Genomic DNA, 12,554 nt, shown 5'->3' with positions numbered 1-12,554 from the left:
AGAACCAAACTGCCTCAAATCATATGAATCAATCTGGGTTAAAACCTTGAAAAGTCTTAACTGATAAAAGGAACAGTAGTACCATGAAATAACGGGAGTCACACCAAGTTACAACTGTAAGAATTTTTTCCCTTAGAACTGAAAGAAAAAGGAATGCTTACCTTCTTACTGGAGTCTGAACTGCTTGAAGGGACAGACTGTAAAAGAACACAGAATCCATTTTTTCTTGGATAAATGTATGACAAATTAACTACAGCACTATTTTCCACAAGAATGTTATAGCTAACATTATTTCCCTAAAGTACCAAATAAAATAAGATTCTGAAGGAAAATATTAATGTATCAGCAATTAGTAAATGAACAACTGAAATATATCAACAGGTTTAATTTTTTTCCTACAAACCCCAATTATTTTGCTAGTTTTACACAGCACTGTATAAAAGCTGCAAATGATCCATCTAATATCAAATTAGAAGTTTGTTTATAATAAAAATAATCTATTGGTAGAAAAAATTAACCTCTTCTACCTTCATCAAAAAAGAAACCATCCCAAATTCCAGAACCCATCCCCCCAAAACTAAAAAAACCTACCATTGCATTATGTACTAGAATAAATGGGATGTGACACAAGAATAGGAATGTTTTAAACAAAGAATAAAATCATGTGCAGAGAAGATCTCCATTTCATCAACCCATATCTACAACTGCATTGGCAAAAGCCACAAAAAATAATTTAAATTCTTTTTACCTGTCAAAGACAGCACTGGCTTTTGGAAAATCATAATAAAAGTAACGTGTTCATTTACAGAATAAATATAATTGAGTTTCTGTGCAAAACAGAAGTAAATAACTTCCCACAAAATTGATATTACAACATACACTAAACTAATTTGTTGAAGTTATTTCCGGATATGTTTATCACTTAACCATTTGAAGACAGTACTCCTTGATGCCCTTCCACAAATTTTATTATTGTTTGGTAAAAGTTGGGCATAACCGCTTATTTTCTGAGTAGCTTAGGGAACCAAAAACACGTTGGAAAGCACATAGTTACCTGGCCATAGGTAAGACCACTGGATGAGTATGCACTCTGAAATAAAAACATAAATCAGGTATTTATTTATATAATAATTTGTTAAGGATATCTACAAGTCATTGCTTTTTTTCTTAGAGGATATACACTTAAAGTCAAACTGATTTCATCTATACTTAAATCCAGGGCAATAGTAAAGTATACTGACCTTGCCTGAAGATAATGGAAGTAAAATTTTTCCAACATTCTACTACAGTCATAAGAATAATGTTCCTCTATCACAAATACAGTTTACATTTACATATTAAGCAAAGATAAAATATATTTAATATTTAGGAATTAATATAACTAATGATGTATTTATAGTTAAGCATATGATTCAGCAGTTTCTTGGCTAGGGTTTCAGTTCCTAACAGGCATTAGAGAGTGTGTTGTCTTTCTGATAGATTCTTTTGCTTTCGTGATTTTAAAACATGTTAGATCTTAAAATAAATCTGTTTTCAGGTTCAAATGAAATAAATGAGATTGACAATAGAAATTTCTCTAGTGATTAAAGTATTATTGGATTAATGCACAGACTGTAAAAACCCCCAAATAGTATTGCACAACATGCAATATCCAAAGACAATTACTCTAATGGATAAAAAGCATTACACAGTAAGAATTCTGACATTTTAATAGGCTAACAAATTAAGTGTTTATAATAGGTGATCTACATCTATGATCTAAATGGTTACACTTTAAGGAAGTAACAATGTAACAGCTTTTAATTTTGCTTTTTAATCTCAGAATAAGACTTCAGACTACCACCATTTTCCTTAATATATTTAGGAAGAATAATATAGCTCTGCAGAAGAGAGTCAAATGCAATTTGCAATAAGGAGATGAGTCGAGAAGCAGAGTAGTAGACAATCAGCAAATACATATATAACCAGCTTACATCTTTACAGGCATGTTGACTATATGCACCAGCAGCTCCTCCCTAGGGAAAAATTGAAACTAGTTATTTCTCTTCTATAATTGCTTAAGAAAAAAAGGCACCCTTCAGACACCTTCATTCTGACCAACCCTTATGCAGAGTATGTAAAGAATAGATGATAAGGAGAGTATTGTACTCTCCACTATTACTGCGTGAATATAACAGCCAGGCACATTAGTCCTTTGGTACTCAGGAAATGTTTTAAAACAGACACTATCAAAACATTATTTTAATAGAAGTAAATGATAAAGGTTTAATAAATAAAATGTTTGTCATTTAAACATATTATGTATGTAACATGTACATACATACATATGTAAAAATTAGTAGGTGGAAACCAGAAAGAAACAAAAGTTAACACCTTCCTGATTTACAGTGAAATGTGAAATATCAAGGCCCAGCATAAATAGTAATAGTTCCTTTTTTTAAAGTAAATCGCACTTGTTAGTATTAATACAATCAATAGTTTCCCCCAAACTGTAATTTTGTTGTTCTTTGCAAAAACCCAATACACAAAGTACTGATGACATCAATGTTTTACATTTCTGGAAACATTGTCCTTTTTGGTGCTGTGTCATCCCCACGTCTCTAGTTTGAAGAGACAACAGATAGAGCTTAGCAATAGAATTACGTGACTAACTTATTTTTGTTTACTTGCTCTACTATGAAAATCAAGCAAAAACCCCTGTCATTGACATAGAAAGAGTAAACGTGACCATTTCCTTTATGTTTCAAGTTTTTTTCTCCTTTTTTTATATTGAGTAAATGTTTGAATAGTAACTTTGCATTAAAATTAAAAATCTTATCTTGTAAATGCTGAAAGGAAACCAAAATAATGACATATATTTCGCATAAATCTGCAAATATCTTAGTCCATACAATTAGTCACTATCTTGATAAAACCGTGTCAGCTAAGTAGCATTAGAGCATCCTTGCATCTTTCACCTCTTCCTGGATGACCAGCTTGACCTGTCTAGGATTCATAGCTTCACAAGTATCCCTGCTACATGAAAAACTGAAATAGCCTTAGTTACTGTAGATATCTGTGTGATTACTTGTGAGAGGAGGAACAACTTAGAACACGCAGACCAATTCTCACCAGTCTTGTCTTGGGTAGAAGGGGAGAATAGATAACCAGTATAGTGAGTGTAACCCCTTCCAGTCCTTTTTGCATGATTCTATCATCTATATGTTTCTACTTAACTTTAACATGTCTGTTTGCTAACTACTTCATAACATTGAATAAACTGTAATACTAATCTTCTAGCTTTCTCCATTATTTTCTATTTGCAACAAGAACTCCCACATGAACACTCATATAAATAATGCAATTGAAGGCTAGGGGTTACTATAAATATAGTTATGTTGGGGACAAAAAAGTAAACGTAAGAAAAATGCTTACAGGGGCACATCCACTCTTGCTTATTGTGTAGACTGCTCCACTCTGAAATAAAAACAGAAGTAAATTATTTCCACATAAAAAAAGGGGGGAAGGAGGCAGAAAGAAAGGAAAAAAAAAAAAGCAGCCTTGCTGTTTATGGCAAGAAAAGCTGCACAACTGACAATTTGTATGTGCAAATAGGGGATAAGCAAGTACAGAGGTTACCAGCTCGCTTGCAACTGGCTGTAACGATTCTAATGTAGTATAAGACATTAGTCATCATCTGGATTTCATGTAACTTTGTCATTGGTCATGTAACCTTTCAAAATCCACAAGCTGTTTTGCTAAATGGACTATATTTTACAAAAATTAATAACTTCAGGTAGTTACGTGACAAGATTAGAAACCCAACACTTAGCAAAGAATATGTATTATATATGAAAGAAATACAATGAAGAAAATCAGTATTTAGTATATACATCAGAATAATTGGTACTTCTAAGAGTCTGGTAATTCTGCTTACAAGCAGTGAAGATTGCACAAATGGACTATTATCAGATAATTCACTAATAAATATAATCACTAGTAAGTAGTAAAAAAATACATCCTTGAGAAGTGCACTTCAAGAAACTTGACACATACCAGAAAGCGTCTGACAGTTCAAGGCAAATTGGCATATTATGGTAGTGGAGATAATTAACTAAAAACCAAGTATACTTTTCTGTGATTAAAGAAGTGAAAGCGATTGGTGAGAATGCAGATATACATACCCCAGAAGTTTTAAAAGGCTAACTAGAAAGTGAAATCCCCAAATTTTCAACTGCACATATAATCTGGAGTTAACAGTGATGCAGACATTATACTGGAGCTTTAATACACACATGAATATCTGGTGAAGTTTGGAGAAATTTTGCGAATTTTTTGTGGACAAGACAGTAAAACACAAGTATAATTAGTCCTTCCATTTTGATTATAAAAAAAAATAAATAAAAATGCCTAAGCAATTAATAGTAAGTAGTTTCATTTTCATTATGGCAGATGTCTCTAAAACTAAAACAAATGGTTTGTGACTGTGTTTGCATGCATATGTACACCCACAGGTAGGAATCATCTAGGAAGATGGAAGGAATCTCCCCTCCCCTCAAAAGGGTCAAGTTAATGCTTGATAAAAATGCATAATGTGTGAAATCAGAGGCAGTGAAGCATCTCGAGGGTAAGAATACTGACAGCAAGCTATTGAGTTCAACAGAGTATAGGTAGTTGAACCTAGTCCGGGTACTGAACATACGGTTTACTGGAGGAATAACTCTGGCTTTCTGCATTAGCTAGCAGAGATGGTATTTCAGTAAGGACCAAATCACCTCAGTACTCTGTAGTTATGGAATTTTAGATGTTCAAGGTTACTGAAGGAAAACGTACAAATGGTGGAAGTTAGGACTCTTACCTGACTGCCTGAATAGCTGCTCTGAGAGGAACTGGAAGGTCCCACCTGTAAAGTAACAAAAATGCTATTTATTATTTTGCAGTAAATTAACATGCTTCTGCTGCTTGCACCCTTTTTTATCTGGCCTCATACACTTGATGTCCATCATTGCGGAGGCGGCCTACGCTGTCAAAGTGGTTAAAAAGTAGATGCACACTTTTTACTGATCTGACTATGTAATCACTAGACACTATGAAACGTAGGGCATATTTGATAGGGGTGAAAAGAAAGAAGAAAAAGAGGCTTCTTCACTGAGCGGAAAGTGATAGTTTTCAGAAAAATAATTCAAAATTAAATTTTATATCTAGATTACAATTTGCAAAAGGCAAGGTTTCAGAGCTGTTGAAATAAGTGATCTTGAAAAGCAAGCAAGCACTATAACAAAAAAGGGAGGAAAAAAGAAAACTTCGTTTAGAAAGTTATTCCAGATTAGCTAGAGAGAACTTGCAGGAGGAAGTGGTAACAAGGCTGACAACCATTTAGGAAGTTTGGGATGTTAATCAGCCAAGGTAAATTGCCAAAAGAAAACTAAATTGAGCGGCAAGAGGGATAAAGATGTGACTAGAAGCAGCTTTTGACTAGGTCTTGAGATTTTGGGCAATTAGCAGTATGTCAATGTCTTTGGAAAAAGAGTATTTACCATGATGCATCGGCCTTGTGTTGTGTAAGTCCCTCCACGCTGCAGGAAAGTACAGGTTCCAGTTAGTGTTTATTGACTGGTATATAAATACCAAATGATTTTAAACAGTAAATCAACTGAGTTCACATTCGTGGACTGAGTGAAGAAGTGTTTAATTGCTTGCAATACTTTACACATTGTAACAATCTGATCTGAGAACTGACATTAATTAAAAATAAAAATACCTTCAAAACTGCATACAAAAATGTAAGTATAAATGAGATCTCACTAAGAAATTAATTTGAATGGTATGATATAATCTTCATGCTACAACCATGAAACAACTGATGGGACAGGAATTCTAAAAATTGAGGTAACAGAAATGGAGGAAAAATTGCTCTTACCTTGTTACATTCTAATTCTATCATAAGCTGTGAAAAAAAAAAATGAGGAAACATTTACAAGTTATTTACTGGGAAATAAAAGCAGCTTCTTATAGGAAACAGGAAATGTATTTGGTGAAGTGGGGAACAGAAGACAGGTGTTCACTCCTGGTTAGATCGCCAGATGATGTAAATCAGTGTTGCTACAGTCAAGACCTGATACAGTAGATTTAAACAGACTGTCTTTACTTTAGCTGCCTATTGCATTTAAGATTTTTCATATAAACATAATTTTTGGTCCCAAAATAAACAAGCTTATTTCTAATAACATGCTACACAGCTATAGTTCGCAGGGACTGGGGCAGCAGTTAAGAAAAGCATGGTACACCAGATGTACAGTAGAGTTCTCCTTTTGACCAATTTTCTTTTCTTTGTCTTTACGCTATGGGTTGTTTTGATAACTATATTATTAGTTTCCTTATTTCTGTGGGGAAAATAATTTTTTTTTCATCAGTTTAGTAGGAGGGTTAGGCAGTTAAATTAAGAATGTTGAAAACATCTAGTGATTTTGGCCATCTTAGTTAATGAATACATGACCACGAATGTGTGTCTTGTATCAAGTCAAAGTTATTCTAATTTACTGTATTAATTTCTAGTATGCAAATACACTCGAAACATACCTTCCTTTTACTTTTTCCTGTCCCATTAACTGACTCAGAACGCGTAGGTGTGAGAGTTTTGCTTTGAATTCCAACCCAAAATTTCTCTAGGTCTTGAACGACAGTTGCACTGGAAAGAAAACAAAATGATCATTATTCTTCTATCAAAATATTTCAGTATAAAATACCAATAAGCTTTCCTCCCCCCCCAGCCAAGAAAATCCACTGTAGTTGGATTTTAAGGGTTTACAGTACAAGTTTGAAAAGAATATCATCATTTTCAAGAACATTTTTCTTTTCCAGTTGCTGTATTATCATCCAACATCATTTTGAAGATAAACAAGATAGATGCTAAGGAGGAGCAGAAGAGGAATGGACACTGTTCAAAGAAGCACTGACTCCAGTGGGGAGTATCAGCTCAATCGTCCATAAAAATTGTCACACCTCTTTCCTGCTCCGACAATCTGTGTCTATGACGGTGAACTGATTTTCATGGCAGTAACAAGTAGAGGTGATCGTGGTTTTAATTTGTGTTCTTTTGCCACTGTTTGTATTCCTCAAGATTTAATGAAACAAGGCCAAGATGCCCCTATCATAAGTCTATACTTCAAACAATATCGAACTATCAAAGATTTCATTATTTTCCAATTACTTCAAGCATGCATTTATTAGACCAGGTGATATTTTTTACAAGCTTCAGATCTGCAAGAACAGTAGCATTAAATGTAGGATGAATTTGCCTTCTGTTTTCAGTAGTTAGTTCATGGGTCATCAGTTTGTTCATTTCAATTTATTTTTAAATTTATCTTACAAGCATTTACAAACTACAGTTCTTCTGCTCTTCAAAATGAAAGAAGTTATAACTGAATAGAATCTGAATTTCACTTATTCAGGGAACTAGTTACCTTCATATTATTGCTCTTGTAATTAAAGAGGTCAAAGTGTAAAAACTGGTTACTCCAAGATCCATTAATAACACTGTGCTTAATGGAATTATTTACATATATTAACATCTGCATGACAGTGTTTACCTTTTATAATTATACCTTGAGATGCAAATAATGTTATTTAATAGACACAGTGGGAAGTTATGAAAAACTATGAAAAAAAACATTATTGTGGCAAGACAAGAACATCAGAAACAGCAACACAGATCCATGTCAAAATAATCCATAGAAATAAAATTTCAAGGCAAAAAAAAAAAAGAAAAATTATTTACATAAATTGTAGATCTCTAACATCATGGGGAGCAATCCATGTTGTTGTGACTTTCTGCTTCACATCTGAATTTGCATGACTTACTGCTGAATTCTGCAATTAAAAAGAAATACATATATAATTATATAAGACGCAAAAGTGACTTTTACTTATAGTATATGGGGAACTCTCTCTACTACAACAGGTAACACTGAAGTCCTCCGAATAAGTGCCGGGTTGCTTCTACATTAGATTCACATCACGTATAGAAGATACATGTATTTCTTGAGAAAGTCTGAATTTTTAAACTCTACCGATGAAACAACTTTGTCATACAAAATGCTCACTTCTATCAATTCTGATTAAACTATTTAAAAGGAAACCGAGCTTAAGTAAGTATTCCAAAGACTGAACACATACCGTCATGTTATGACATTCCAAGCCTTTAGTGTTTGGATCTGTAATTTTAAAAGTACCAACAGGAACATCTTCTCCTATTTCTCGAGCTTGTAGATTAAATTCTTTAAAACCAACATCTTTAAGTGCCTCTAGACTCACTGTGAAAACAGACGTTTTGAGAAATTTAAGTTTCATAGACAACTCATACCTCTAAAATGTTTAACAACTAATTTCCCTCACTCCAAAGCACAAGACTGCATGTACAGAACTTACCTAAAAACTTTTTAATTTTTTAAAAATGTTGGGATCTGTTACCATTTTCATTAATTATCAAGAGAATGACAAAAACGGAAAAGAAAGAAATCTGGAGAGGCATTTCTGTATAAAGTAACATGAAATATATGATTTACTGAAAATTTTATAAGTAATTCTGCCCTGCCAGAAGATTACAACTTCCTTATTAATCCATTGCTCCCCACGCATACTCAGAATATTGGCCAATGGCCCCGCTGACCCAAAGGTTATTTATTTTCTGTCTAATTAGGCCTATGAAGTCAAGACACCTATGGGAGAAAGAGAATTGCATTTCTTTCTACCTCGGTTTCGAAAGAAAAGATTAACATTTGCCTAAGGCTGAATTGCAGACAATTTTTTTTTTTACATGTTACAACTGGAAAAAGAGAAACTAGACAGCTTGGCTGTCATGTTCTATACTAAATATGAAAAATTCATAAGTGCAAACCACTCAATTTTACTCAAATTTTGTTACTGAATGAGCTCAGAAAGATATGGGAGAGAGCTGTTTCATGTTTTGTATATATCTAAATTGAAATTAAATTCAAGAAGCATAATCAAATTTGGTATGATCTATTATAAACTTGCTCTGCTAATGCCAATATTAGGCACTTCCACAAATAAGATCAGAATAATGGTTTATGCCCAAAGGTATGTGTAGTCATTAAAAATAAGGACAGAAAAACTGGGAATGACACAGAAGTCAAGGCAAGGACCAACCAGACCGTGACAATTTAACATTGAAAGGCTAATTATGCAGGGGTTTGGCAATTTGTCATCAACTTTCAGTCCTAATTCACTATCTTTTTTTTCAGGTCTTACAGGAGGGGTGACATCCAACACTCTAAATGCAGTGTTAAATCAGCACAGGTGCAACTGTAAGAGTGTTGGCTCATGGAATGAAATGGTGTAGCCAACCAGAGATGCCTGAGACCAGGTACTGGATGCTTACAGTTTGAAGCAACAGAAAAGCAGTGCTGAAGCAAGAAAAGTATGGTTAGAAATAAAAAGGGGGGGGGGGGGGGGAAGGCAAGGTTAGTAGCATCTGGAGTCAATATTTTTGTCATGGTAAATCCCATATAACCTCACAGAAAGTTCTGCATATACTTAAATCCACCGATCATTTTGCTGGCAATACTCTTTTAAAAATAGCTATCAGTAATCAAACAGCCCTTCCATCCTAGGAGGAGTTATTCACACATGTTTTTCCAAGAATGGCAGCTATAATAGGACTCTAACGCTTCTCCACTCTCCATGGAAGCGCATCCATGCTACTAGGTTCAGGTAAAAGAGAACCCCAGCCACACAGCAGCTACTTAGTGAATAATGTTATTTTTCTGCTACTGAGATACAACAACGGACATGTGATGGGTTACAACTCACTTCTGCCTCCATGCTTCTAGCAAATGGCTAGAAAAAGAAGCATTCACAAGCCACTTGTGACAGCACCATGAGATGGCAGCACAGTGTGGAGAGACAAGGCTGTCAAGGTGTTCTATCCAGACAGCAATTTGGGATTAGGAAAACGAAAAGGTGTTGTAAACCACAATAGCTCCACCTCCTGCAATTCGATAAAATCTGGGATGCAGCTTTTAGAAGCATGACTCAGTGTGTCTCACTCCTGAGTTGTCTTATACTGCATCCTGAATTTTTATTTTCCTGTAGGATGACAGCATGCGAACATCTAATGAGTAGGATCCCTTTGTATTGCAGAGGCTTGATACAACAGCAAATACTCAAGTATGAAGCTAAAGAGCAACTAATTATTAATCTGGTTTGTCCGGCTGTCCCATTTCATTTCAATCTTGTCACAAAAATTAGAGCATGAAGTTAAGACATGTTTATCAGATAGGGAAAAGAAAAAACAGAGAATATATTTTCAGTTATACAAATATATACATACATATATATATAAAAAACATTTCAAAAGAGATTAATATCTTGGGTATAGATGAATGGGATTGAACTAATTAACTAGACTAAGAGGGAAATAGGGGAATTTAGGTGGAGACTGGTAATTCTGGGAGACACAGATAAAGGTTTTCAGTCATTCAGATTATTTACCTTGGATTTCATTTCCTGGCTCAAATTTATCAAAAGATACAGCAATAAGATATGGCGGCACAGATGTCTGTGGTTCATCTTCATAGTTCGGTAACAGAGAATCACAATCAATTGAGGTATTTGTCTGTGGAAAACCAAGGATTCTGGGCAAAAATATCCCACAGAGCAAAAAAACAAAGCAGGAGTGTCTCCTCATCTGCGGAGGAAAAAGACAATGCAGTTTATAGTAACTTTTCTTTAGTAGTTTTCATGCTTGACAAATACCTGCATTTCTCCAGGGTAGAAACAGAAGAAGCCTAGAAAGCTGGGCTTACATTGCCTTAATGTATTTTGAAGAAAATAAATTAAAATGAAATACCTACATACACTGGCAGAACAGTGCAATAAATGACACAAATATTTCCATTTCAAAATACTGAATTATTAATGGAAGTTTAAATTCTCTGGTTACATTGCAGCAATCCATTAACAGCCATGTCTGCTGCATTATGGCGTTGGACTAGAAAAGGCTTTAAACAAACTTCCACGTTGATAAGCCAGCAGATTTAGCTTAGATCCTTTGATATTCAACAACTAAGACACAATCCTTTGTCTTTCAAACTGCTTTTTGTAGATATAACCATGACTAGCATGCTGTCTTTTGTCTGCTTTGCCTACTCCCACTTCCAGGAGCCAGCCAAGAAATCTGTGTTAATTGCCCTGGGGAACAATTGAAGTTTTTAAAAATATTTCTTTCCTGAGGGAGTTAACAAAAGCCTTCCGCAAAGTCCTTTGGAACTTCTAAACAATTTAAAAACACTGAATTGTTAGTGCATGCTCCCTATGGGTTAAGAATAAATCATACCCAGTATGGAAATCCACAAAAATAACTAAGAGGCAGGACTGATGTCCAGTCTTCAAGGATTGTCAGTGGAAAGAAAATGTATTTCTTTATAATTCCCTTGTAGTACTGACACTGCTAGTAAACCATTTCCAAGAAAGAAGGGAAACACTTCCCAGCAGTATTATCAGGTGTTTAATACCAAATTTTATGGCCCATGTTCAAAGACTCAACATTCAACCATGGCACCGCATAATTTGTAGGGCCATTACATTTTATGAATATCTCACTGTTCCAGTTACAAAAATGCTGATACAACTGTTAAATCACAAGGAGTATTTAATAACACCGCTTTTCATGCCTGTCTGCTACAGGATTGCCTTGTGTGATATAATATGCTGTAACAGAAAGGATGGAGATGTTTGCTGGATTTTTTTTTTAAAGCATCTTAGAGGTTCAGTTTGTATCATCTACCTGTGTACCTTAATTTGTGCATGAATGCATAGGACCGTTCGGTTTTGTATGTGCTAATGGAATAAGTAACAGAAGGATCTGGAAGCAGCGGGGAAAAAAACTTCGGAACACAATTCCAAGCCCATGCACTTAACTCTGAACTTAAACAACTTTTTAAAAAGGCACTGAGTCAACAGATAATAAAACAGGGGATTGTGAAGTGCTGAAAGTTTTCCTATAGGAAGATGATGAAGGTTTGCATCGTGCCACAACCAGTAAGCGCAGCAATCAGGGAAGCTATATCTGCAAGTTATCGTGTCTTTAAAGCAGGTGAAGACTATCCCTCCCAAAAGTCTCATGAAAATGTCACTTAAACGGGATCCTGGTAAGCACTATGTTTTGGTATCAGTACGCTGGGCGCGGTTATCCAATCTCTCGTGACGATTTTGACATGGCCCACCTGTAATTACATTTTAAATACAGCATGTAGGTGCTATTATATTAACAGAAGTGGTAAACAGTGATTTAATAGGAACCAGTCTATGTGTTGTTGAAATCTTCATCTGACTCATGGAGAGATGGAAAAAAAATCTTTTTCTAATTAGATGTTCTATTTCAAAGCAGAGTCCTTAGCACTAGTTCAGCTGTGATTGGAAAATTGTCTGGAGCTGCACTCTGCTGTGAAAGCAAACCAGTCTGAAACCTCCTTTCCTCTTTTTCTGGCTAGAAGAGAGCCAGAAACATAAGCACAACAAGTTGAAGCACGTCTGAGATGTCTCCTCTTTGCATC

General features: G+C 34.9%; 1 protein-coding gene across 1 annotated transcript in view; it reads right to left on the bottom strand.

Annotated features, from left to right (window-relative positions):
* The window catches only part of LOC142059399 (uncharacterized), an 84,410-nt gene that overhangs the window by 42,517 nt on the left and 29,339 nt on the right, over positions 1 to 12,554 (bottom strand). Inside the window, exons 5-15 of the mRNA XM_075098221.1 lie at positions 10,492 to 10,687; positions 8,155 to 8,291; positions 7,757 to 7,848; positions 6,559 to 6,667; positions 5,900 to 5,926; positions 5,517 to 5,555; positions 4,838 to 4,882; positions 3,415 to 3,456; positions 1,974 to 2,015; positions 1,055 to 1,090; positions 162 to 197 (exon numbers count right to left, since the gene is read on the bottom strand). Of these exons, the coding sequence (XP_074954322.1) occupies positions 162 to 197; positions 1,055 to 1,090; positions 1,974 to 2,015; positions 3,415 to 3,456; positions 4,838 to 4,882; positions 5,517 to 5,555; positions 5,900 to 5,926; positions 6,559 to 6,667; positions 7,757 to 7,848; positions 8,155 to 8,291; positions 10,492 to 10,687 (801 nt within the window). The remainder of the gene's footprint in view (positions 1 to 161; positions 198 to 1,054; positions 1,091 to 1,973; positions 2,016 to 3,414; positions 3,457 to 4,837; positions 4,883 to 5,516; positions 5,556 to 5,899; positions 5,927 to 6,558; positions 6,668 to 7,756; positions 7,849 to 8,154; positions 8,292 to 10,491; positions 10,688 to 12,554) is intronic.

The sequence above is a fragment of the Phalacrocorax aristotelis genome, chromosome 6 (assembly GCF_949628215.1).
Source record: "Phalacrocorax aristotelis chromosome 6, bGulAri2.1, whole genome shotgun sequence".
Taxonomy (NCBI): Eukaryota; Metazoa; Chordata; class Aves; order Suliformes; family Phalacrocoracidae; genus Phalacrocorax; species Phalacrocorax aristotelis.
Note: the sequence above shows the minus strand (reverse complement) of the source record. Positions and strands in the feature narration are given on the sequence as shown.